The sequence below is a fragment of the Sturnira hondurensis genome, unplaced genomic scaffold, assembly GCF_014824575.4.
Source record: "Sturnira hondurensis isolate 20B ecotype Veracruz unplaced genomic scaffold, ASM1482457v3 Scaffold0015537, whole genome shotgun sequence".
NCBI lineage: Eukaryota > Metazoa > Chordata > Mammalia > Chiroptera > Phyllostomidae > Sturnira > Sturnira hondurensis.
In genome coordinates, this window is record NW_028088168.1 from 69468 (window position 1) to 93278 (window position 23811).

At 35.4% G+C, this 23811-nt stretch overlaps 1 protein-coding gene across 1 annotated transcript in view; it reads left to right on the forward strand.

Moving 5' to 3' along the window:
• Window positions 1-837: 837 nt before the first annotated feature.
• Window positions 838-23811, forward strand: part of LOC119000050 (THO complex subunit 2) — a gene marked incomplete at its 5' end in the record, with an annotated part of 40932 nt that continues 17958 nt past the window's right edge. Inside the window, 19 exons of the mRNA XM_037064831.1 lie at window positions 838-879; window positions 1326-1456; window positions 1552-1653; window positions 4795-4879; window positions 5471-5564; window positions 6114-6194; window positions 7769-7865; window positions 10587-10704; window positions 11294-11473; window positions 12253-12417; window positions 17038-17313; window positions 18574-18715; window positions 19164-19321; window positions 20490-20618; window positions 21151-21282; window positions 21368-21552; window positions 21963-22141; window positions 22607-22709; window positions 23340-23770. Coding sequence (XP_036920726.1) covers window positions 838-879; window positions 1326-1456; window positions 1552-1653; window positions 4795-4879; window positions 5471-5564; window positions 6114-6194; window positions 7769-7865; window positions 10587-10704; window positions 11294-11473; window positions 12253-12417; window positions 17038-17313; window positions 18574-18715; window positions 19164-19321; window positions 20490-20618; window positions 21151-21282; window positions 21368-21552; window positions 21963-22141; window positions 22607-22709; window positions 23340-23770 — 2830 coding nt within the window. The remainder of the gene's footprint in view (window positions 880-1325; window positions 1457-1551; window positions 1654-4794; window positions 4880-5470; window positions 5565-6113; window positions 6195-7768; window positions 7866-10586; window positions 10705-11293; window positions 11474-12252; window positions 12418-17037; window positions 17314-18573; window positions 18716-19163; window positions 19322-20489; window positions 20619-21150; window positions 21283-21367; window positions 21553-21962; window positions 22142-22606; window positions 22710-23339; window positions 23771-23811) is intronic.

Below are 23811 nucleotides of genomic sequence, written 5' to 3' on the forward strand. Positions count from 1 at the left end.
AAAACATACATGCACAGAATATCCTCATCTGCCAAGAAAATAAGATGCTCATTAGCTGCATATTAGCTTTCCCTCTTTCCTCATTTGTTACTATGCTAAATCCTATCCAGAACTCTAAGATTGTCCTTGAGTATCAATCAGTACTTCATTTGTCCTTTGCACGCTCTTGCAAACCTCTTGCCTATAGACACACATGTATTACTCACTATTTCGTTTTGAATGAGTAGATACCATTGTCAAACATGGCACTTCAGCTGCCCACCTGAGAATCATTGGTAGAATACTGAGCCATGTTTTTTCAGTATGTCCAGTTTAGGTAGTGGTTTTGTCTTTGTTAGCAATGTCGTTACTATTGTGGGCTTATTTCTCAGTGTGAGGGCTTTAGTAGTAGTGAATTAAAGTATAGCTTTAAATTTCTTTGGTTTAATTTTTTGCAGTGGTGTTAGTGTTAGATTTTATCTGTTTTGTAAGGGAAAATCATCGAATTGATGTAAAATGCAAATGAATTATAACTAACATGGTGGCCACAATATTATAATAAATAATTTGATTGATTTTAGGATGCTTTGGTTTATAGTAAGATTGAGAAAAGAATTGGCTGATAAATTTGATATTTAAAATTCATGAATGTTGCAAATGATTCAGAAGTTAGAAATATAATGAAGTTTAACAATGTTAATTGGTAATACTGGCTATATTTAAAACCTACATTGTGTAAGTAGTAAGGAAATAATTTACAACCATGTGGATGTTAATTTTTTTTCAAATTAGAAATAAATTGTGACAGCATAATCTTAACTTTTTTGCATATATTTATAGTTTATTTTTAAATTTTAGTTTCAATCTGATGGAAGCAAACAGGAAGATAAAGAAAAAACGGTAAGAGACTAGACAATTCAGTGTGTCTAATGTTTGTTCTAGATACGGCATACTACAAAATTTTACTTTGGATAAGCTTTCATTACCTATGTGAACAATTTTTTGTATTCTTTACATGCTAAATATAGCTTTTGGCATATTATACAAGTTATCTTTTAAGAATGACAGCCTCCTATTTTTTGAGGAATACCATGTTGAAGCAGGAAGAAGTATAATAAAAGTTCCCCATTCTCTACCCACCTCTTTTCCTTCCCTCACTTAATTTGCTTACTTAAATGGAGAAACCCAGACAGCCATTGTGGAAAGGACAGTGATAGTGTGGGGAATTAGATACAGTGTGTTATGAGATCAAGGAATGGCAATTTTCCCAAGGCTGACAAATTTATTTGGGGGGGGGGATTAGTATGGACTTCTTACTGAAATAATTTTTCTTCCCTTCTTTTTAGGAAGTTATCCTTAGCTGTTTGCTTAGCATTACTGACCAGGTACTACTTCCATCTCTTTCTTTGATGGACTGCAATGCTTGTATGTCTGAGGAATTATGGGGAATGTTTAAAACATTTCCGTATCAGCACAGGTAAATATGTAATTTATTTTATTTTGAACTACTATTGTAGTGCATGAACCTCTAAGTATTTAACTTTTCCTAATGCTTCATCTCATTTTTTAAAGATATCGTCTGTATGGCCAATGGAAGAATGAAACTTATAACAGTCACCCACTTTTAGTAAAAGTTAAAGCTCAAACGATAGACAGAGCCAAATATATCATGAAGTAAGTTTTAACTTATTTTCTTCATATTGATCTAAAGTATATATCGGTCTAATTTACTTCCTTTCAGCTAGCTTATGTGTCTGAGCCTCAATTTTGAGGATTCCTGAGTATTTCCTAATGGTATAGCTGATTACATACTGCAGATAGAATGACTATTGATTTTTGTGGTTTTTTGCTCATTTTGCCTACCAAGTTAGTTTTTGTAGTTGTTGGTTTTTGCATAGCTGTGAAAATCTAATAAAAATCCTTTTTAATGCATCACATTACAGGATTTTTTTTAAAAGACAGGCTACTGTGTCCTTTGCTTAATTTAAATAATATATTTAGTGGCTTGTGCAAACAAGGTAGTTAAGTTCTAGTAATTTCTTTGGAAAGTTTTTTAATAAAGACTTTTTAAACTTTTGGAGTATCCAATGGAATTATGTAGAACTATCTCTATAGGGAGTCAACTTTAGAAAAATTCCAAGATTTTTTTTCATTTGTGACCTTTATTTTCATGTCATTAAAAGTACAAGAACCTTGCCCAGTGTGGCCGAGTTGCTTGGGCATTGGCCTGTAAACCGCAAGGTCACTGGTTTGATTCCTGATCAGGGCACATGCCTGGTTTATGGATTCAGTCCCCAGTCAGGGTGCATATAGAGACAACTGAACAGTGTTTCTCTCTCACATCGAGGTTTCTTACCCTCTCTTTCTCCTTCCCTTCCCCTTTCTCTAAAAATAAATAAATAAAATCTTCAAAAATAAGATAATATGAAGTATAGGTTAAAAAAATACAAGAGTGATGTTTTTTACTTCCTGGTAAACTGTGTGAAGTTTAATTATGAAAATTTTATACTTCAGATTAATACTCGTTTAGATAATAAACATACTGCTGTATTGCAAGTGTTTTCAACAAGGATTTTTATTATCATTTCTTTATCATTTATGCAGTAGCATGGTTATTTTAATTAAAAGCAATGGATTCTCCAGTTTAACTAGATTTCAGTTTGTGATATTACTGTCTTTGCCCAATGGTACTGTTCCTGGTCATAGTCTACTGGGGAAACAGGCGTGTGCACAGTCACAATCTGGTTTCATAAGTCCTGTTACACAATATGTACAAAGTTCTATGGGAAGATAGCAAAGTGAGTAAATTGTTTCATCCTGTGGAAGTTAGGGAAGGCATGGAAAGCAGCAATGTTAGAACTGGTTCTTCTGAATGTTTTGGTCTTAAGAATTCTCCAGATTAAAAACAAAGAATTTCCCAGGTAGACTTTCTAGTGTAACAACAACTAATATTTATGGAACCATTGCTATGTGTGCCAGGCACTGAACTAAGTGCTTTATGTGGATTATTTAATATATATGAAATATTATTAAATTTCTTCAGTCTGTTTCTTCTATTCTCTACTGCCATTAATTTAGTTATTCCCAGCAACCAAATAGTTGCAGGTTTAATCCCTGGTTGGGGTGAATGCAGAAGGCAATCAATGATTTCTTCTCGCATCGTTGTTCCCTTCTCTCTGTCTCTGTCTCTGTCTCTCAATGCAGTAAATATATCCTCAGGCAAGGGTTGGAAGAAAAAAATTTCTTTGGTGACTAACCATTGCCACCGTTATATATTACATTTTATGCTATGGTAAAGTAAGAGACCCTCCATTACCTGTTCCTCCTTATTTTCACCATCACTTCCTGCCAGCTGTACTGAGCCCACTTATGTTTTCCAGCTTGAGTGAACAAGAGAGCAGGAACTATATAGCACTTTGCTTGTCATAGAAGACATTAATATGAATGAATGAATTATTAAAATATCAGAATATGCACAGAAGTTTTAATATACTTGTATTTTTGTTATATTTATAAGGTATAACTATTTTACCAGGCTTGAACAATATGACTTTGATACTGATTGAACTTTTTATGTTGAGAATGGAATATATTAATTTATTTCTTGCAGAATTTCACAAGTTTTGATTATTTAAAACATGGACTTGCTATAGGGCATCTAATGATTTATTCTTCAAATACTCATTGATTGTGTTCCATATGCCAGTCACCATAGTAGCTTGTAGGAAGATATAATCAAGAAAATAGCCTTTTATTTTTTTTCCCTTTAGTGTGTTGGAGGCAGAAGGGAATGGGATAAAAGTATAAAGGTTAGTTCTAGCAAGTAGGAGGGCCACCTGAAATAGTAGGGTTAGAAGTAAGGACAGATGGTGGCAAGCTTTAAGGTGAAACAGTGTCACCAAAGTTTGGAACTGATGGGTGTTTCTTGGGGGCCGGGATCCAAGAAACTAGACCAAGAAAGAATGGGAAAGAGAAGCAGTTGATGAAGTAATTTTAAGTGAATGGTCAGTTTTGTCTTAAGAAGCTTCTTAAGATAATTATATCAAGTTTGTCAGTTCCAGAATGGTCACATTCCTTGAGCTATTAACTGAATTCATTATTTGCTTCATAATATTTTCATTCTAGAAAACTTGTTGAAAGCTTTTCAGTTTTCAAGTTTATAGATTTATTATGTAATAATCTTGCTGGAAGAGATTAAGATGATCTATAATTATTGTTTTGAACTGTAGACATTTTATGGATATAAATTTCCAGAAATGTTAATAAAAGAAGACTGAGCCGAGGAAGACTTAAGGAAAGGAGTAGAATTGACTTTGTAAAATTTTTATACTTTGAATATGAAAACCAGAGAACTTCCTGCATTAAGGAGTATAGTTATTAGCTGTTTCTCTATTAGGATCACTGAGACAGATGGCATGAGGCATTTCATAGCATTACACCAAATTGGAAACCTTAATCTCTAAATTGATAAAAAAAATAGCCCTTCTTAATCTAAAATAATTATGATTCTCTATAAGTTTTATGTACTTATAGCATGCCTTAGAGTTTTAATGTTTATTATACTGTTACTAAAAATGGAAATGTGTATATTACAAATTGTTAAGCGTTAACACAAAATCTTAATACCCTGTAGGAGAATGCCTAATGAAAATAGCCCAAGTCCTGCAATAAAATCTGTGATAAATGTAGTTGTTTATCTGGATCCATTTTGGATAGTTGGCAAGGAATTTTTTTTCATGATGTGATAACAAATCTATCAATATTATGAGGGAAATTACTTAAGGTGATCGGTGTCATCTTTTTCTCCCCTTGTAGGCGTCTAACCAAGGAAAATGTAAAGCCTTCTGGAAGACAGATTGGGAAATTGAGCCACAGTAATCCAACCATTTTATTTGATTATGTATGTTTTGAGGTTAATATTCTTTAAGGGTTTTTTGTTTTTGTTACCACTAGTGGAAATGGAATGATACAATTTTAAAAATGTTCCATAGTTTGGGAGGGGGGAACCTTTAGGAAATGCAACATTATATGGTTACTCTAAAAACAAAACTTAGTATACAATGTATTTAACAAATTGATCTACTTTAATAATATGTAACAATGCTACTTTTATAAATAGTCTAACATGTTATTTACCACATTTTGATTTGTAGAAGCATTAATAGATTTGATTTTAGCTAGAAACATTTGAATAACACTTCCTTGTGATTCACGTGTAATACTTTCATAATTAGACAGATTTGTAAAACACATTTGACTAGCCTCTGTATTTCCAAAATTCAAGTTTTAGATACCTGGGAATTATTTCCTAATTGGAAAATGTAGCTCAAGAAAGTATTTTCTAAGGAAACAGTAGGAGAGTAGGTTTTATATAAATACAAAAAGGAAGGAAACTACTTTTGAAAAATAAAAGGTTCTGCCATTATTTAGTTAGCACAGTAGTTCTCTTTTGATTAGTTAACACCATCTATTCTGTGTTGCTGTTTTCCAGATCCTGTCACAAATACAGAAGTATGATAACTTAATAACACCTGTAGTAGATTCACTGAAATACCTCACTTCATTGAATTATGATGTCTTGGCCTGTATCCTTTCAAGTGGAGTAATACATAAATTTCACATTTCATAGATCTTAAGTATGAATATTTTATTTTCATTCTGAGTTCCTTTACTAACCATGTGAGGCTGATTCAGTTGGCTGATCTGAAGGTTGGCCAATCAGGAGTTTGTGTGTGCTGTCTGTATTGTATATGGGGAGAGACAATGTTACATTTGTGAAACATCTTTTTTTTTTATATCATCCCACTGATTACTCAGTGTTTGGAAAGAACAGACATGTTTTTAATTTAATTTTTATTTTTAAAATTAAATTTATTGCAGTGACATTGGTCAATAAGATCATATAGGTTTTAAGTGTATAGATACCATGATATTGGTGGAATCCACGTCACTTGCTGAAAGATGGAAAAAGGCTAAAGAAGAGAAGTTGGTACTATAGTGAGTGTATTTTTCAATAATTTGCAATAACTTGAAGCTATACATTTTATTTTTTTAAAGATGTGGCATTTTTTGTTGTTTTGAAGGGTCTTTGTTAGAGATGTAGTGACTTAAATTTTTTTCTTAATGTGTGAAAGATTGTATCATTGAAGCTTTAGCTAATCCTGAGAAAGAAAGAATGAAACATGACGACACAACCATCTCAAGTTGGCTTCAGAGTAAGTATTTTTATTTTTCCAAGGATACCATTTCCCTTTGTTATGACTGCCATGCTGTATGTTCTCTTACCTATGCTAAGAGCCTGTTGGCAAGAGCTCTTGAGAACAGCCACTCAACTTTTTTACTAGTGTTCAAGGTCTTGGCTGTTTAAGGAGGTTCATATAGTACTTACTCCTTTTTCAACTCAAGAGGCCAGTATTGGCCATGGTAGAATTTGGGCAGGCATTACTGGAGAGATGAAAGTTCCCTTCTGTTCTATTATTTTAGAGGAATTAATTTTAAGGGTTAAAAACTGTTCTCCCTTCTTTCCTTTCCATCCCGATGTTTCAGTCATCTTAAAGGAACAAATAACTTGGTTGTCTAATAAAAAACTAAAGAAAATTCTAGCCTTTTAAAAAATGTCTTGTATCTTTGATCTCTAGTATTCAGTTTCCTTTTTCTTTAACCTATGTTGTCCGATAGCTGAATCTTGCAGTAGCTCCCTAATTGCCCTTTAGTCTGCAATCTGTAATAAATCAATAAGTTCTTTGGGAATCAGGGTCTTAAGCACTATATTAGCCTCATCTTTTGTCTCTCCTCAGTAGTCTAGGTTCCAGTAATACTGAACTTCTTGCACTTTCCATGATCCATCAGCACATTATTCCCCTACTTGGAACAACCTTCCAGGCCCACTTATCTCCTCCACTACATCTTGGATTTCAGCTTAGAGGTCACTTTCTTTGGAAAGCTTTCCCTGTTAATGCTCCTACCCAAAAGTCAGAATTAGGTTCCCCTCTTCTGTCCATGGAAGCTTTTATTTATCATAGTTATTTTAGTTTACTTTTCTTTATCCCTTACTAATGGTAAGCTCTTTGAGGGCAGGACCTGTTTTTTGTCCATTATCCTTTAGATGCTCAGCAAATAATTGTTGAAAAGACTACAGATAACTTGACCTTACTAGGATCTCCTCCTCATGACCTGACTGGGATTTTTCTCTCTACTCATAATGTGATAAAGACTGTTGGTTAAAATTGGTCTTTTTTCCTGCTTCTTGGTCTGGCAGTGCTTACCTATTTTCTTGTCCCTCCACAACTAGCAGTGTGTTCCTAGATAAAAAGAGTTTTTTTTTCTCTCATGACTCAGACATTTGAGAGGTGTTTTGTTCACTATTCAAGTTTACTGAGTGATCTGAAGATTTTGTTGTGGCCTAATTAATGTCACAGGGTCTGGAAACAGGCCGTATGCATTTGAATTACTACTCTATCTCATACCAACTGTGGACCATGAACAAGTTACATGATACATGTGTTCTAAAATTTCATCATTGATAAGTTCATACCAGCTGAGATGATTATTGTAAAGATTAAATAAGGTAGTTAACAAAGTGCTTATTCAGTGCAGTGTTTGGCATATGTATGCTCAATAAATATTAGCTATAATCAATTATAAAACTCTACTAATTGGCATTAGCAGTGCAGTTATTCCTACCTCATCTTATTTTAGAAATTGAGTTAGTTGAAGAAATGACATTCAATATTGTACTTCTTATTTTATGAATTGTTTTTTTAAAAGCCCTTTTTTTAATTTCATATAGGTCTGGCTAGTTTCTGTGGTGCAGTTTTTCGTAAATATCCAATTGATCTTGCTGGTCTTCTTCAATATGTGGCTAATCAGCTAAAGGCGGGCAAAAGGTATTCTTAGCAAATTATATGTAAATGAAATTCAATAATTAGAGTACTTCTGGTGATATTGGGATGTTGAGATTTCTATTATCCTGAAAACCAATTTTATTGGTTGTAGGCTTAAGAAGAAAGTTGCTCACTTTTTTATGTGGAGATCTTTAATTAAAATAATTTAATACATACATTTTTGCAGAAAGAAATTATTCATATATATATATATATATATACACACACACACACACACACACACAAAAGACTGACTCATTTTGACTACTTGTTAGGCTTTTGACTACATGGTTAATATGGTATATTGTATATCCTCTTTTGACAAAACTGTTGATTATGCTACTGGACAGTAATTGGCCTTTACACTGAGCATTTCGTAGGAACATATGTATTTTGAGGGTGTATATAGTATCTTTAACACAATCATTTTTGGAATTTGAACTTTCAGCGACATAAAGCTTACACACTTTTTGAACAGTACCCTCTTTTCTCTATAAATACTGAATTTTATTATTTTATTCTGGACCAATAGCAGTACTTAGAGTTTTAATTAGTATGTATATTAAGCGTTATCAGCAATAGACTGGCTAGAATCCAAGAACTCAAAATTGTTTGCAAAGCTTTCTGGTAGAAAGTAAACAAAAATCTGTGAAGCTACCTGGTGTTCCAAACAAGTACAAGGGGGGACCCCAAAAAACCCGGGATTTATTTATGAAAAATTGTGTAGCAGTCAATTTTAAAGTACTCTCCATTTGATGCAGTACACTTGTCAAGACCTTTTTTTTTGTACTGCTCAAAACGGCTTTTGAATTCATCAATTTTGATGCCTTTTAGTGCTTCTGCCATTTATTGTTTTACCTCTTCCATTTCATCTTTCCATCAGCAAAATGTTTCCCTTTGAGGATTTTTTTTCATCTGGGGAAACAAACAAAAGTCGCTCAGGGTGAGATTGGGTGAATAGGGTGGGTGGGCCATGGGGGTGGTCAGTGCCATTTTTAGTCAAAAACTGCTGAACACTCAGCAGGGTGTGGGCAGGTGCACTGATAAATTACTCATCATGAAATGGGCGAATGTATTGAAAGAGTCTTCAAAAAAATTTCACTGAACCCCTAATGAAGCCTCTCACAATTGTACCAGCTGGTACACTGATACAGATGGGTTCCTAGAACACTCACCTAGCCGGGAAAGCCTGTACTTGTACTATACCTGGCGGGGGAAGCCTTGTGTTGTACTACAAGTGGCCTGCCTGCCAGAAGGTATTTTGGGGTTTTTTTGGGTCCCCCTCATATTACCTAAGGAATTACTGACATTATTTCAGTTTAGGGAAAACTTTAAAAAATAATATTTAGATAATAGGATTTTATCCACATAACACTTCTGCTATATTCATCTTATTGGTCATTCCTATGCATTGTACTCTTCTGTGTCTATAGGCCAGGAGACCACAGTGTTATTTTTAAATCCATAATTCAGTTCTTTGTGCTGTGAATATAGTTTGTGTGACCATGTAGTTAAAAGATAGTTTAAAGAAAAAATATTTTATTGCTACTTGTTATATAGTAGTTTGCATGAGTCCATTCTTGTTCTCAAAAACTATGTTTAGGGAAGATAAGGCTAGTTGAGAGAGAGTAAACACTTACTAAGAATCTTAGAAAACTGTTCCTTTGTCTGTTAACTTGTGTCTTGGTTATGTCTACCTTTACTGTTGGATAAACACCTGCATTTGTTTTGTGGGAAAGAATGTTTTCACTTTATCTTCATTACTTAACTAATTAAAGAAGATCTTAGAATTCATAGGTGTTATTTGCATTGCCAATCCTAAACTTTAAGAATTAAAATGTATAAGTGTTGGCATAGTAATAAATATGCTGAAGACTGGTCACTAAATTGTCATCTTAGACTCAGGTACCACAACTTGGAACTTCTGTCTTCTTCCTTATTTCCTTCCCTTCCTCCCTCTCTCCATTCCTTACAAGTGTGTGTGTGACTGTTTAGAGAGATGGCTCTATACCATCAAAAATACATATATTGGCCATACTGTACTAGAGGATTAAAGTGCTATGGAGGACATTATTGGGTCAATTTATAAAACTGAAATCTAAACTGTAGATTCACCTGATAAAAATACAGTATGAACTATAGATTAAAGTACTGTATCAGTGTTAGAATTACTAAAGTTGATAACCGCTATGGCTATATAAGAGCATAGCTGTATTTTTAGGAAATGCACTCTCAGGAAATACAGTCTTAGGAATTTTAGGGGTAAAATGTACCCCTAAAATGATGCTACATAGTAAATAAACTCAAATGGTTCAGAAAATTTGTGTGTGTGCATGTGTGCATGTTTATGGAGAGTGGAGAAAGAAAGGGAGGGAGAGGGGAGGAAGATAGAGAAAACACAAATGATAAAGTAAGCAGGAGTAAAAATGTTAATAGATGAAATTGAGGTGAAGTTTTATACTGTTTTTATCTTTGCATGCTATCGGTACATTTGAAATTATTCCCAAGTAAAAAGTTCAAATAAACATAAACATACTACATGGTGCAAATATTTTTCAGTATAATTCTAGGAATGCACTTTTCTCCTAAAAACTGCTTCAGTTCCTTTCTCCTCATATTTATTTACAAATAATTTAGGGTTTCTCAGTATATTAGTTATAATATATTATCACTGTTATGTTTGAAATTTCAACTACAGGCTGTTTTCTTATTTTTTCTAAATAGTTTTGACTTGCTTATATTGAAAGAAGTGGTACAAAAAATGGCAGGAATAGAAATTACAGAGGAAATGACAATGGAGCAACTGGAGGCCATGACTGGTGGAGAGCAACTAAAAGCTGAGGTGAGAGTTGCTATTTGTATTTATGATTTTTTAAAAGTTCCGAATGTGTGCATGCTTATAGTAAAAAATCCAAACAATACCTAAGTCCATAAAGGCAAACATCAAAGCCATACATATTCTCCTCTCACAACTGCCCCCAGCTTCCTTTTAAAAATTGAGATATAGTAGTTACTTTAACTCTTTTAAAAAGCTGAAACAAAGTATAAAAAGAGTTTAAGTAATACATCTGTAAGGTCAATAAATATCACATCTTCTTTGGTCCTTGATATCCTAACTGGCATAAATCTGAACCTATTTACTCTGTAGTTAAATCTGCTTCACGCTGAATAAAGAATAATTCATCACAAGGGACTGCATGGTGGGAAATGGAAAATATGCAGAAGTTTTGAGGCAATTAACAGTTATAGTTAAGTCAGTGACTGTAACCAGTAGTGGTGTCACTAACATAAATTTGCGAAGGGAAGGAATGTAGACTGTATGAAGTTTTTTTTATCTTCAGGATGGTAACTGAACGTTTTCTGTCTTTTTCAAATCAGATGACATGTGTTATGTACTATACGCTGGTAAATTTATGTCTTCTCTTTTGCAGGGTGGTTATTTTGGCCAGATCAGAAACACTAAAAAATCTTCCCAGAGACTAAAGGATGCTCTGTTGGACCATGATCTAGCTCTTCCCCTCTGTTTGCTTATGGCTCAGCAGAGGAATGGGGTGATCTTTCAGGAAGGTGGAGAGAAACATTTGAAACTTGTGGGAAAGCTCTATGATCAGGCAAGTTAAAGTGGCTTTTGTGTTCATGGGGATTTTTTTATCCTGATAATGGCAAACATGGGATGTTATATAACTTGAAAAAATGTAATTTTGCACATATGAGTGTGAAATAACTCTAATGTAAAGCAGACATTCTGGAAATGGGGGCAGCTTTTGTGCAAAGTATGATATTTAATTGACACTCTAGGAGAATAATAATATGTATGTATAAAGTTGTCAATTAAGTAGATAACATTAAGTTGTTAACAATTAAGTAGATAACATTAAGTTGTTCACTCATATCTTTTTTAATCTCTGGAATTTCAGTCACAACAAAGTAGATGTGATCTTTATTTATAAAATGTATTAACAAATATTAAACACTAAAACCTATGGTTATCTTACAAAATGTGTTTAACTGCCAGGAGAAGAAGATTGCATGTATTTTATAAATGAAGTTTTCATCTTTTAAGGGCAAAAGAATTGACTTCTATATACATAAAATCATTGTGATTTAGATAAATATATTCTGCTACTAAAAGTGATGAGCAGTAGGTTGAAACTTGAGATCTAGTTGATATTAAAGCCTTAAGTTAGTGTACTTTTCAATACTCTTAGCATCTTTTTTGTAATATTATTATGTTTGTAGATTGTCTCTAAATTTCTTTCAATTTGTAAATTTTGAATTCTTGTTAATCAAACTATTGTTTAAATGATGCGTTAATCATTTTGGAAAATGTTTATATTGTTTTTGTAAAATAGTAGCACATTTGTGTTATTTGTCTTATTTTTAAATTTAGTGTCATGATACCCTGGTACAGTTTGGTGGGTTTTTAGCATCTAATCTAAGCACAGAAGATTATATAAAACGAGTGCCTTCAATTGATGTGCTCTGTAATGAATTTCATACACCCCACGATGCAGCATTTTTCCTGTCTAGGCCAATGTATGCACACCATATTTCAGTAAGTATATATATTTTTGCTGCCATTCAAGAATAATTCCAAATTATTTTTTAATTATTTGTAATTGCATTTCACTTTGATGTAATATAGATTGTCTCTTGGAGAGTTACACTTTTGTTAATACTCAGCTCTGAGTGGTGTACAATGAAAATGCCCTTTTAAAAAGTAAGTCTTACTAGTTCTGTAGTTTTACTGTTACTTTGCCAATTGACCAGGTCGATGATGTCTTATGGGCCCTTTAGGACTATGGTTCTCAAACTTAGTGTAGGTAAGAATTACCAGCAAAGCATCTTAAAAACTCAATCCCTTGTCCCCAAATTCTAATTTAATACCTTGGATGGTACCTTGAAATTTCTGTTTTGTTTTTATTTTTAGTTTTTTAAAGATCGTATTTATTTTCAGAGAGAGGGAAAGAGAGGGAGAGAAATACTGATATGTAGTTGTCTGTTGCATGCCCCCAGTTGGGGATCTGGCTGGAATCAGGCATGTGCCCTCACTGGGTATCAAACCCACAACCTTTCTGTTTGCAGGCCGGTGCTCAGTCCACTGAGCCACACCAGCCAGGGCTGTTTTTATATTTTTGAAACAAGTACTAGGTGATTCTGCATTGAGTGAATGTGGTATATTATTTTGAGAAACACTTTGGTTGAATACAGGGTCCTGTTTCCTCAATAACAATATCCCTCTCAGATAGGTGACTTGCTTTCATAGAGAGAGAGCAGGCAGACAGCTGGTAGGGCCTGGGAGTTGCAAGGTGGAAGGATCCAGTAAAAAAGAAAAAGGACTCATGGACAAGGACAACAGTGTGGTGATTGTAGGGTGAGGAGGTGTGGTGGAGGTGGAACAGGGTATAAAGGGGATAAATGATAATGGAAAAAATACAATAAAAAATACAGACAGAAAGATTTAACCAGCCCAAAACATCCTAAAAATCTTATAATCTCTGTTGTGTAACTTCTTGGAAAGATGTATTGATGGTTCTTGTTTTATTTCTACCTAAATTAAACAAGTAAAAACAAACAAACAAACAAACAAAAAGCAACATAAAAAGCAAACTAGAGCCTTTCCAAGCAGGGTATCCCCATAGTGACTATTGAAATTCGAGTAAGGATATTGGGGAAGAGGAGACAGCCTTCTCTACTCTATCTGCCAACTATTCTTACCTGCAAAGCAGTGACCTCTAATTGGAATTCACATTTTATTTTCCCTTAGGGCCATGGTCAGTACTCTGTTTGGAAACTATGGTACTTCTCCACTCTGACTGGAGTCCTCACATATTCTTAATTTTTGTGTAGAATTGGATTGTGGCTCCTCTATTTATTTATTGTTTTTAAGACTGTACTATGCAGGACTTTCTCTACAGATTTTGGATCCTAGTCCCTTCTCTTACGCTGGTACACTTTCTTTGTTCCAAGTAGGGGTACAAGGCTGTGCAGTAGAGGCACAGAAAAAAGGCACTGAGTAATTGGGGGAATAATTGATCATTTAATTGACCATTGGCTTTTAGTGTTTAGATATCAACTGCTACAGTCTCACACCACTCTCTAACTACTAAATGTTAATTGATTGAATTACCACTTTATTAGCATGCAGCTATTCTTTGCTATACTGTCTAGAGTAGAAAGGGATAAGGAGAAAGATTAGGCCTTTTCTTCTCCTTTAGAATCTCTCAATCCAGAATATTGTGTGCTTGTTGCATAGTTATGTCTTGTGTTGTCGTTCCACTCCACAGTAGATCAGTCTCAGCCATACAACAGGGGACCTGATTTCTTGAAGGACTGAGGTGAGACACTTTCTTCATCTCAGGAATTCTGACCTGCCTTGTGCTATACTGAGAAGAGAATACACTAATCAGTGATACTGAACCATAGCAAACAGGAATACTTGGTTGCCTGAGATTGGCTGAACTTTTCCAGGTCAGAAAATGGAGCAGTTCATTCATACCAATAGCTACCTTTTCAGTAGCCTTTGTAAAATATTATGCCATTGTCAATTAAGAGATACAAAAATCTAAATGAAGAGATGTAATTTCCCCCTCAGGGTGGAGGAGGAAAACAAAGAACTATACAGCCAAGTCAGGGATAAGTCCCATAGACCTAGAGGCTACATGCCGCCCTCCTGAAAGGGAGTTCCTCAGCAACCTTAGACTAGATGATATCCAATCTTCCCTAGGTATCCTTGCTTTTGCTTTTTAGGTAAAATCCTCTGCTAAAGAGCCTTCCATGAGAGAATATGAGTGTTGGAGGACTGCTAGGTACCTTCTATAAGTTGACTACCAGCAGGCTCTCATGGGAATAATTCAGCCAATCAAACACTGCTTCGATTATTAGGCCAACAATAACTGTTTGAACAGTAATTAGAAGTACAGCGATAACTAGATATCAGTTCTATTCCATAGATCTAGTTCCCCAGGTGACTTGACTTGAGATGTAGAACTCTTTTTTTTTAAACATTTTATTTATTTATCTTTAGAGGGGAAGGAAAGGAGAGGGGAAGAGAAACTTCAATGTATGGTTGCTTCTCCTGCATCCCCTGCTGGGAACTGGCCCCTGCCGGGAACTGGCCTGCAACCCAGGCATGTGCCCTGACTGGGAATCGAACCGCGATTGTCTGGTTCGCAGGCCCGCACTCAATCCACTGAGCTACGCCAGCCAGGGCAAGAGATGTAGAACTCTTATGCTAGTCCATTTGACTGAAGATGTGAGCTTGATGAGGGAATTAAACTGACGTTAGACAAGGAAATGTTCATCCTAGGTAAATATCCAATTTAGGGTGTTTTTTTTATCAAGTCTTTTTTAAAAAAAAAACAAGATAGGCAACGGGGGGGGGGTGCCTAGCAGTAGAGGTAATTTTTCAGTTTTAATTGCTGAGACCCACGTTGCAACATGGGTCTGAAAGACAAGTGCCCCTCCCCATCCAAGTCAGGCAACTACCGCATTTCACTATGTAGTTTTGCCCAAATTTTTGAGGGAAAAATAAGTATGCATATCATGTATGTGTATAATGATTACATACCATGGGTGTAATAATCCCATGTATAATGCACACAAAAACATGAGTGTTCATTATACATAAGAGCACATTATACATGGCAAAATATGGTAAGTCATCTTATGCAGGTAGTTTCAGCACTGTTTTATCTTGTGTTTTGTTAGAACTTTAGCAGATGTCATTCTGCTCACAGAAATCCATTAGTTACCATCAATAGGATCTGCCCTCAAAAATTTTAAACCCTTTTTTATCCCAGCTACTGTTCTCTCAGATCTCTGATGTAATTGGGACTTTTCTCTCATAAGTAATGTTGCTTGTAACTGTGTCATCTGTATGGTCTCAGTAGTTATCAGCATGCTGTCTAAAACGTGAATAGCATGAGATAAATCTTTCCATTTCTACAATAGTTGTACCATTCTCAGAGCTTGCTTAAGACACTCTCTGGAACAGAGTAGTTAGTATGCCTTCAGGTCCAGGGAGCCTGGGGTAAAGCAGCACTCAGGATGGAAGACAGCTGGGCTTCAAGGAGCCAAGACTGCTATCATGATGCAAAACCTTTGACTTTGGACCTTTTAGTTTTGGGTTCCATGTTTAGCACAAACTGAATGATTTAGTGCTTTTCCAACATGAAGAAGAAGCTAATTTTAGATCTACTCTTAGGTTCATCTTCAGGGATGATGTCTAACCCAAACAGAATTTTCTGGGTGAGAACTCTGTCATCCTAAAGAGACTGAAGGATACGATACAGTACAGTAGCCATAGCTCTGCTTGGTGGTATCTTCTTTTTGACATTTGGCATACACTCTGAACTAATAATGTGATTCCTCCCATTGCACTAACAGTTTCATTTTCTCATACAGTTAGGAGTATGGTCTTCTTCTGACTCTCTTCCTAATTAGGATAAACCAACCAGTACAAAAAAACTGCAGTGTCAGTTCTCATGCACTTTAAACTCCAATATACCATATTTATTCATATGAAATCTTATTTAGCTTAGCATTAGGGTAACCAGTTGGTCCTGGTTTGCCTGGTACTTTCCCAGTTTCAGCACTAAAGTTTTGCATGCTAGGAAAACCCTCAATTACTGGCAAACCTGATTGTTGGTCACCCCACTTAGTAGTCTTATGGTGATTTTCTCATAACCTTTCTTAGTGTTGATCCAGCTTCTTAACTGACAAATTGTAACAGCTGATAGGGGCTATGTATAGTGGTAAAACAGTCTGTCCTGGTTGGCTATTACTTGTTTTATTCTGCCTCTTTACTACTGTTAAGACCTTCTACTTGGTTCTCTTTAATATCTCAAAAGCAGGAGTAGAAACCCTACATGCCCAATTCATAATGCAGCAGTAAGAGAGAATAGGGTAGGGAGAATGGACCTTGGGCAGACATACACCCCATTCACTTACTTATCAGGTCAAATTCAATAACAATCTTCTGAAAAGCACTAAAGATTGGAATAGCTTCCAGGGATGATTTGTCCTAAAGTAATTTTTTGCTAAAAAACTAGAATTCCTACAACAGTTTTAATTGCTCATCTTCTGATTTTTGAAAAGGGAACATAGGTTTTTATTCTGTGAAAGTCAACGGTATAAATTGTTTTGTGTGTATGTGTTTACTTTTTATTTCCAGTCCAAGTATGATGAACTTAAAAAATCAGAAAAGGGAAGTAAACAGCAACATAAAGTTCACAAGTACATTACATCATGTGAAATGGTGATGGCCCCTGTCCATGAAGCAGTGGTCTCCTTACATGTTTCCAAAGTCTGGGATGACATCAGCCCTCAATTCTATGCCACCTTCTGGTCATTGACAATGTATGACCTTGCAGTTCCACACACCAGCTATGAACGGGAAGTCAGTAAACTTAAAGTCCAGATGAAAGCAATTGATGACAATCAAGAAATGGTAGGTTTTTGTTCTCATAGCCCAAATACAATAATTTCATGGTATTAATTCAGCATTATCCATACTTTGAGATTATGTTAGCTTGGGTTTCTTAAACCTACAATCTTATTGCTATCTAATACTGTCCTGAGTGGGTTAAATGGTGACTTCTCAATGGCTGGGGGCAGGGGCTTGGTGCGTATGTGGAGATTTTGATCATTCAAATGGTATTTGAGTTAGCTTTTCTACTGAAGGTTATGTTAACAACTAAAGTAATCTGTGTGACTCCAATTGCAAGGGCCATAGCAGTTCCAGAAAGGAGGATGTTTTAGAAGAAGGTTTTATTGAAGAGGTGAGTCTTCAGCTGGGTAGGCCTTGAGGATAGATTAGGTTTGAAAATACGGGAGCAAATTGGCTACTGTAGAGCTCCAGTAAAGGTGTGAAGTAGTCCAACGTTTAAGGCCACTTTTACTGTAGTGAATGGGCTTAGTGATAAATTTGAGTGGTTAGGATGGAGCTGGTGTATGTAGAAGAGTGAATGTTAGAAAGAGGACTTGATAAAATTGAGGGGTAATTTTATTTTTTCTTTTTTAATCTTTACTGTAGGGTACGCTTATTGATTTTAGGGAGAGAGACGAAGGGAGGGTGAGAAAGGGAGAGAAACATGGATTGGTTACCTCTCAGATGTGCCTGACTAGGGATTGAACCTGCAACCTCAGCATGTGCCCTTTCGGTTTATGGGATAACACTCCAGCCAACCAAGCCACAATGGCCAGGGCGAGGATTACTTTTAGATCTCCTAGGATGGACTTGATAATCGTAAAAATACTACTTTAGAAAAATTACTCATGAGAGCAGTATGAGAGAGATGGATTTGATAGGGAAGGGACTAACATTAGGCTAGAGATTGGGTGGGTGGCTTTTTGGGTAATTCATTGTGATGTGCTGAGAGCAAGACTATGGTGGAGGTTTTGGGACTACACAAGACTTGTAAGCAATTGGGATATTGTAATGAAGGAGAAGGCAGAGTCAAAGGTGACTCCGTCCCTCAGAATAAAAGCACCAGTGTTGTGAAGATCCTATTTTGGTGGTGTACAAAGACTGGATGACTTTGTCTTGAATTTGTTAAATGAAGGTGAAAGCACATCTTGAGTAGAATCCTAAGCACCCCTGTTGAAGTAATGAATGCAAAATACCAGCATTTATCTTTGAAATTTTTAATTAAGAGAAAGGGAGGTGATGTGCCTGTAGTCAGTAAAGTATCTAACTTATACTTTGTAGCCTCCGAATAAAAAGAAAAAAGAGAAGGAGCGCTGTACTGCCCTTCAGGACAAACTTCTTGAAGAAGAAAAGAAACAGATGGAACATGTACAGCGAGTTCTACAGAGATTGAAACTGGAAAAGGACAACTGGCTTTTAGCAAGTATGTTGGAATTGTTACATTCCTGCTACTGCTAAATTACAAAAGCAAACCTTTATAACTGGAGGTGTTGAAGTGTATTATGTTTGATTTCACCTCTGTTCACTATATTGTTCTTTGGTTATTCATTGATGCAGAGTCAACATTACATGGTCACTGATGGAACTGATTTAGTTTGCTGGTGAAATTGATTAGCTTATAACTACAGCTGGCAGCTATCATTCCACTTTTTTGTATAAAATCATATTTCTAGAGAAATTATTAATAGGAAAGTATCCACAGAGTTAAAATGAAAGTCTTATTCCAGGCATGCCCTTTTGGTTACATACTATAAATAGTTTGTGGTTTTATAGCATTTGCTACATTATAGTTAATATGTTGTCCTGTTCAGTGGTCTTGAGGCACTTGAGGAAGAAGTTTACCACTTAATGTATTCTTCTCTTATTTTTAGAATCTACCAAAAATGAGACCATCACAAAATTTCTACAGCTGTGTATATTTCCTCGATGTATTTTTTCAGCAATTGATGCTGTCTACTGTGCTCGTTTTGTTGAACTGGTACACCAGCAGAAAACTCCGAATTTTTCCACACTTCTTTGTTATGATCGAGTAAGTCCATTTCATTGCAATCCTTTAAAAAGTCACTTTTTTTCTCAATCCTTCTACCCCCTGACCCCCAGAGCTGTCCTCCTGCTCTCCATCTGAGTCTCTATCAGCCACCACTCTTTTGTGGAGATTGTAGGGTGGGGGGAAAGGGATGAGTAGAGGCAGTAGAGGATATAGACGGGGAGATAAATGGCAATGGAAAAAAACAATAAAAGTGAATCATTTTAAAAGTCTCATATAATAAAAATAAACTGTTGAAAAAGAAGTCTCGTGCAAAGATAGCTAAGCATTATGATCTTTAGAGCTATTATTGTGTGTTTAGTTAGAAAGCATGAACTGAAGAACCAAGTTCCTGAACTTGAATCCTAACTCTGCTACTTTCTAGCTACATGATTTTTGATAAGTTTTTAAACCTCTCTGTGCCTCAGTTTTTTTATCTGTAAAATGGGATAACAATACCTGCTTCATAAGAGTGCTGTGAGGATTAAATGAGTCACTGCACATAAAAGTACTTTGAATAGTGCCTGATATGTAATAAGCACCCCTAGTTAATTTATTAACTCAACATTTGAGTTCGTATGTATGCCATAATAGGTAGAACTCTTCTCCATTTTTAACCTTCACCCCCTTAAAAACAACAACAAAAAAGCCTTACACTTTCCCACATACAGAAAAAACAGAGATGCTTTTCAGTATGGCTACATTCACAGAATTTTGCATTTGGCTTTTTTCTTAATGAATTATTGTATTTTGTGGTTTAAAAAGGAAATACATGTTACAGCATGTTGGCTGCCTATCTCTAAAAGTTTCTATCAGCCTCGCCTCTGCTTACTGGTCCCCCTTGACCCCAGTTATGTATCTATGGCTAAGTCTTTGTTAAAGAACTTATGATGCCAATAATAATGATAGCTTTTTCTTTTCTGTCACTGTAAATCAGCTTTCTTTATAAAAGTTTTGTTGTTGTCATCATTGTTGCCTTATGAATGTGCTGTTTCCTCACAAAAGCCAGTCTTTAAAGGTCTCTGTGATTGTGAATATAAAAGGGGAAGATAGATCTTGACTAAGCTTACTTGTTTAGTTTATTATGATTTGCTATAACATGATCTTTTGATATTTTGAACTAATTTTGACCTCTATTTGTTTTTATTTTTCAAACACTTTTTTTCTGTAGGTTTTTTCTGACATAATTTACACAGTTGCAAGCTGTACTGAAAATGAAGCTAGTCGGTATGGGAGATTTCTTTGCTGCATGTTAGAGACTGTAACCAGGTGGCACAGTGATAGAGGTACATATGAAAAGGTATGACTAATAAATATGCTTATATTTTACCCATGCATATAATAACCATTTCCAGTATTCACTAGGTTGTTCGGTTTTAAAAGGGAAGCTGAGCTCTGGACAGGTGGCTCAGTTGGTTGGAGTGTCATCCTGTGCATCGGAAGGTTGTGGGTTCAGTCCTTGGTCAGGGCACATGCAGGAGGCAGCTGATCAATGTCTCTCTGTCTGTCTGTCTTTCCCCCTCTCCCCCTACCTTTCTCTCTAAAATAAAAAAAGGAAGCTGAGTTTAAGATAGATTTGTAAAACAGGTTTAAAATTTCAGAATAATTCATCCATTATTAAAAGTGCTATATATTTTATCATATGTCAAAGTGGTAACATTTCAAGTTAATGTTATTGAATAAACTGAACCTTTCTGTGAAAACTACCTATCATTCAAATACACATCATGTTTTTACATAGAATCATTAATCTAGTTTACTTAAGTTTCAGTCTCTGCTATTTGGGGAACAGAATTTTTCTTTAAAAGTAAAAACTTTTTTTCCCCTTTTAGGAATGCGGAAATTATCCAGGATTTCTTACTATATTACGGGCAACTGGATTCGATGGTGGAAATAAAGCTGATCAATTAGACTACGAAAATTTTCGACATGTTGTACATAAATGGCATTACAAACTAACCAAGGTAAAATTTTAGTATTTCTCAAAAGTGTTTTTTTCTTTTCATACTTAGACTTTTAGAGTAACACATCTTAAAATGTTTGTTGTAGGCATCGGTGCATTGCCTTGAAACAGGCGAATATACTCATATCAGGAATATCTTGATTGTGCTAACAAAAATACTTCCTTGGTATCCAAAAGTTTTGAACCTGGGTCAAGCTTTGGAAAGAAGAGTGCATAAAATCTGCCAAGAAGAAAAAGAGAAGAGGCCTGATCTATATGCATTGGCTATGGGGTAACACAATTATACTTTAATGTGATTTATGAGACTAGATAACAGAAGGATTCTGAAGACTTTAAAATGTTTTACAGTGTTAAAGTTTATCTTCTGCTTTACTTCAGGAGATTATGGGAGATTATGCGATCATGTTGCCACAGGCTGGTGAGAGTTGTCACTTCTGATTATCAGCTTCCGGTCTATACTGGATGATAGTTTCACAAGTCATATATAATATGTACTGGTTTGGAGAAAATATAATCATCAGTTGGGTTATCTGATCTTCAATAGTGAAACAGGGCGTCTTTAGTTTAAGGATTAGTTTACAGTGAAATTTGAATTTAACTTGCTAATTTTATTCTTTTAAACCCCATGTTTGTGCTTTTTGATTTGTATTTGTATATTTAAACACTTTGTGCGACTTTCAGCTACTCTGGGCAGTTGAAAAGTAAAAAGTCATACATGATACCTGAAAATGAGTTTCATCACAAAGACCCCCCTCCGAGGAATGCAGTTGCCAGTGTACAAAATGGGCCTGGTGGTGGGTCTTCTTCATCGTCAATAGGAAGTGCATCTAAATCTGATGAAAGCAGTGCTGAGGAGAATGGTATGTTTATTTGTAGAAATTTATAAGTGATATGTTTTGTTTCTACAAACTGAAATGTTTTGTATCACATGACAAGTAAAACACTGCCTTAAAATTATTTTTTTATTCTGTAGGCAGGAGTATATATGCAACTGGCAAGGATTAGTCAGTCCTTTGTTTCTTTCTAGTTAATCTCTAATCATTTTTTATTGATTTTTTAAAAGATTTTATTCATTTATCTTTAGAGGGAAAGGGAAGGAGAGAAACATCAATGTGTGGTTGCCTCTCATGCGTCCCCTGCTGGGAACTGGCCTGCAACCCAGGCATGTGCCCTGACTGGGAATCAAACCACGATCGTGTGGTTCGCAGGCCTGCACTCAATCCACTGAGCTACACCAGCCAGGGCAATCTCTAATCATTTTGCTCTGAAATTGTAGTTTACTTACATTTAAGGGCTTGTCAAATAAAATCTTACCTTTATTTCAGATAAATCAAGGGAGAGAGCTCAGTGTGGTGTGAAAGCTGTTAATAAATCTTCTAGTGCCACACCAAAAGGGAATTCAAGCAATGGAAATAGTGGCTCTAACAGGTAGGAACAGTGTGCTGTATGTCTGAAGTCTGAATTCTTACATGATTAACCTTATTAGACGTGAGTGGCAAGAGGGTAGTAGTTGAATGCTATGGAAGTCCTTTATGCTAGACTTCGACATTTTGATGATACTGTCCTCATGTTTTGTACAATGCTGATACTGATTTTCTTACACCAGTTGAGGTGTGCAGGGGAAGGTAGGTGGCGAAGTTAAGAAAACAGTTTAAGATCGTTTCCTGTGGACAATCTGGATAAGGGTAATTAACATAAGAGAAGTCTACATTGATTTAGATCAGTGATCCATTCACACAGATAATCCAGTTCCTAACAGTAATTCCCTTGGTTGGTTTGTGGGATAATTTTTGGTTGTTACCTTGTAATCCTCAAAATTACTAATACCAAAAAAGGCCTGGCATAGATTAGATCATTCTTTTTAATTTGTTCTTCATGAATTTGGCTATTTATTATTTACTGGGCAAACAAGTCCTTTGTTCTTGTCTAACAGTTGTCCTTTAGTTTTCAAAAGGCAATTCTTAGTTCTATAATTTTTCAGGGCAGTAGGGAACCCTTAATGATTTATAACATGAAATATGGTTTATGACTTTTAAAATCTTATATTTTTTTCTTAAGCAGCAAAACCATTAAAGAAAATGACAAAGAAAAAGGGAAAGATAAAGAAAAGGAGAAAAGAGAAAAGACTCCAGCTACTACTCCAGAGGCCAGGGTACTTGGTAAAGATGGTAAAGAAAAACCGAAGGAAGAGCGGCCAAATAAAGATGAAAAAGCAAGAGAGACGAAGGAAAGAACACCTAAGTCCGACAAAGAGAAAGAAAAGTTCAAGAAGGAAGAAAAAACTAAAGATGAGAAATTCAAGACCGCTGTCTCCAGTGTAGAATCAAAATCGACTCAAGAGAAGGAAAAAGAGAAGGAGCCATCCAGAGAAAGAGATATAGCAAAGGAAATGAAATCAAAGGAAAATGTTAAAGGAGGAGAAAAAACACCAGTTTCTGGGTCCTTGAAGTCACCTGTTCCCCGATCAGATACTACTGAGCCTGAAAGGGGCAAGTTTGCCTTTCTTTTTATTTATTTACCTTTGGTTGTT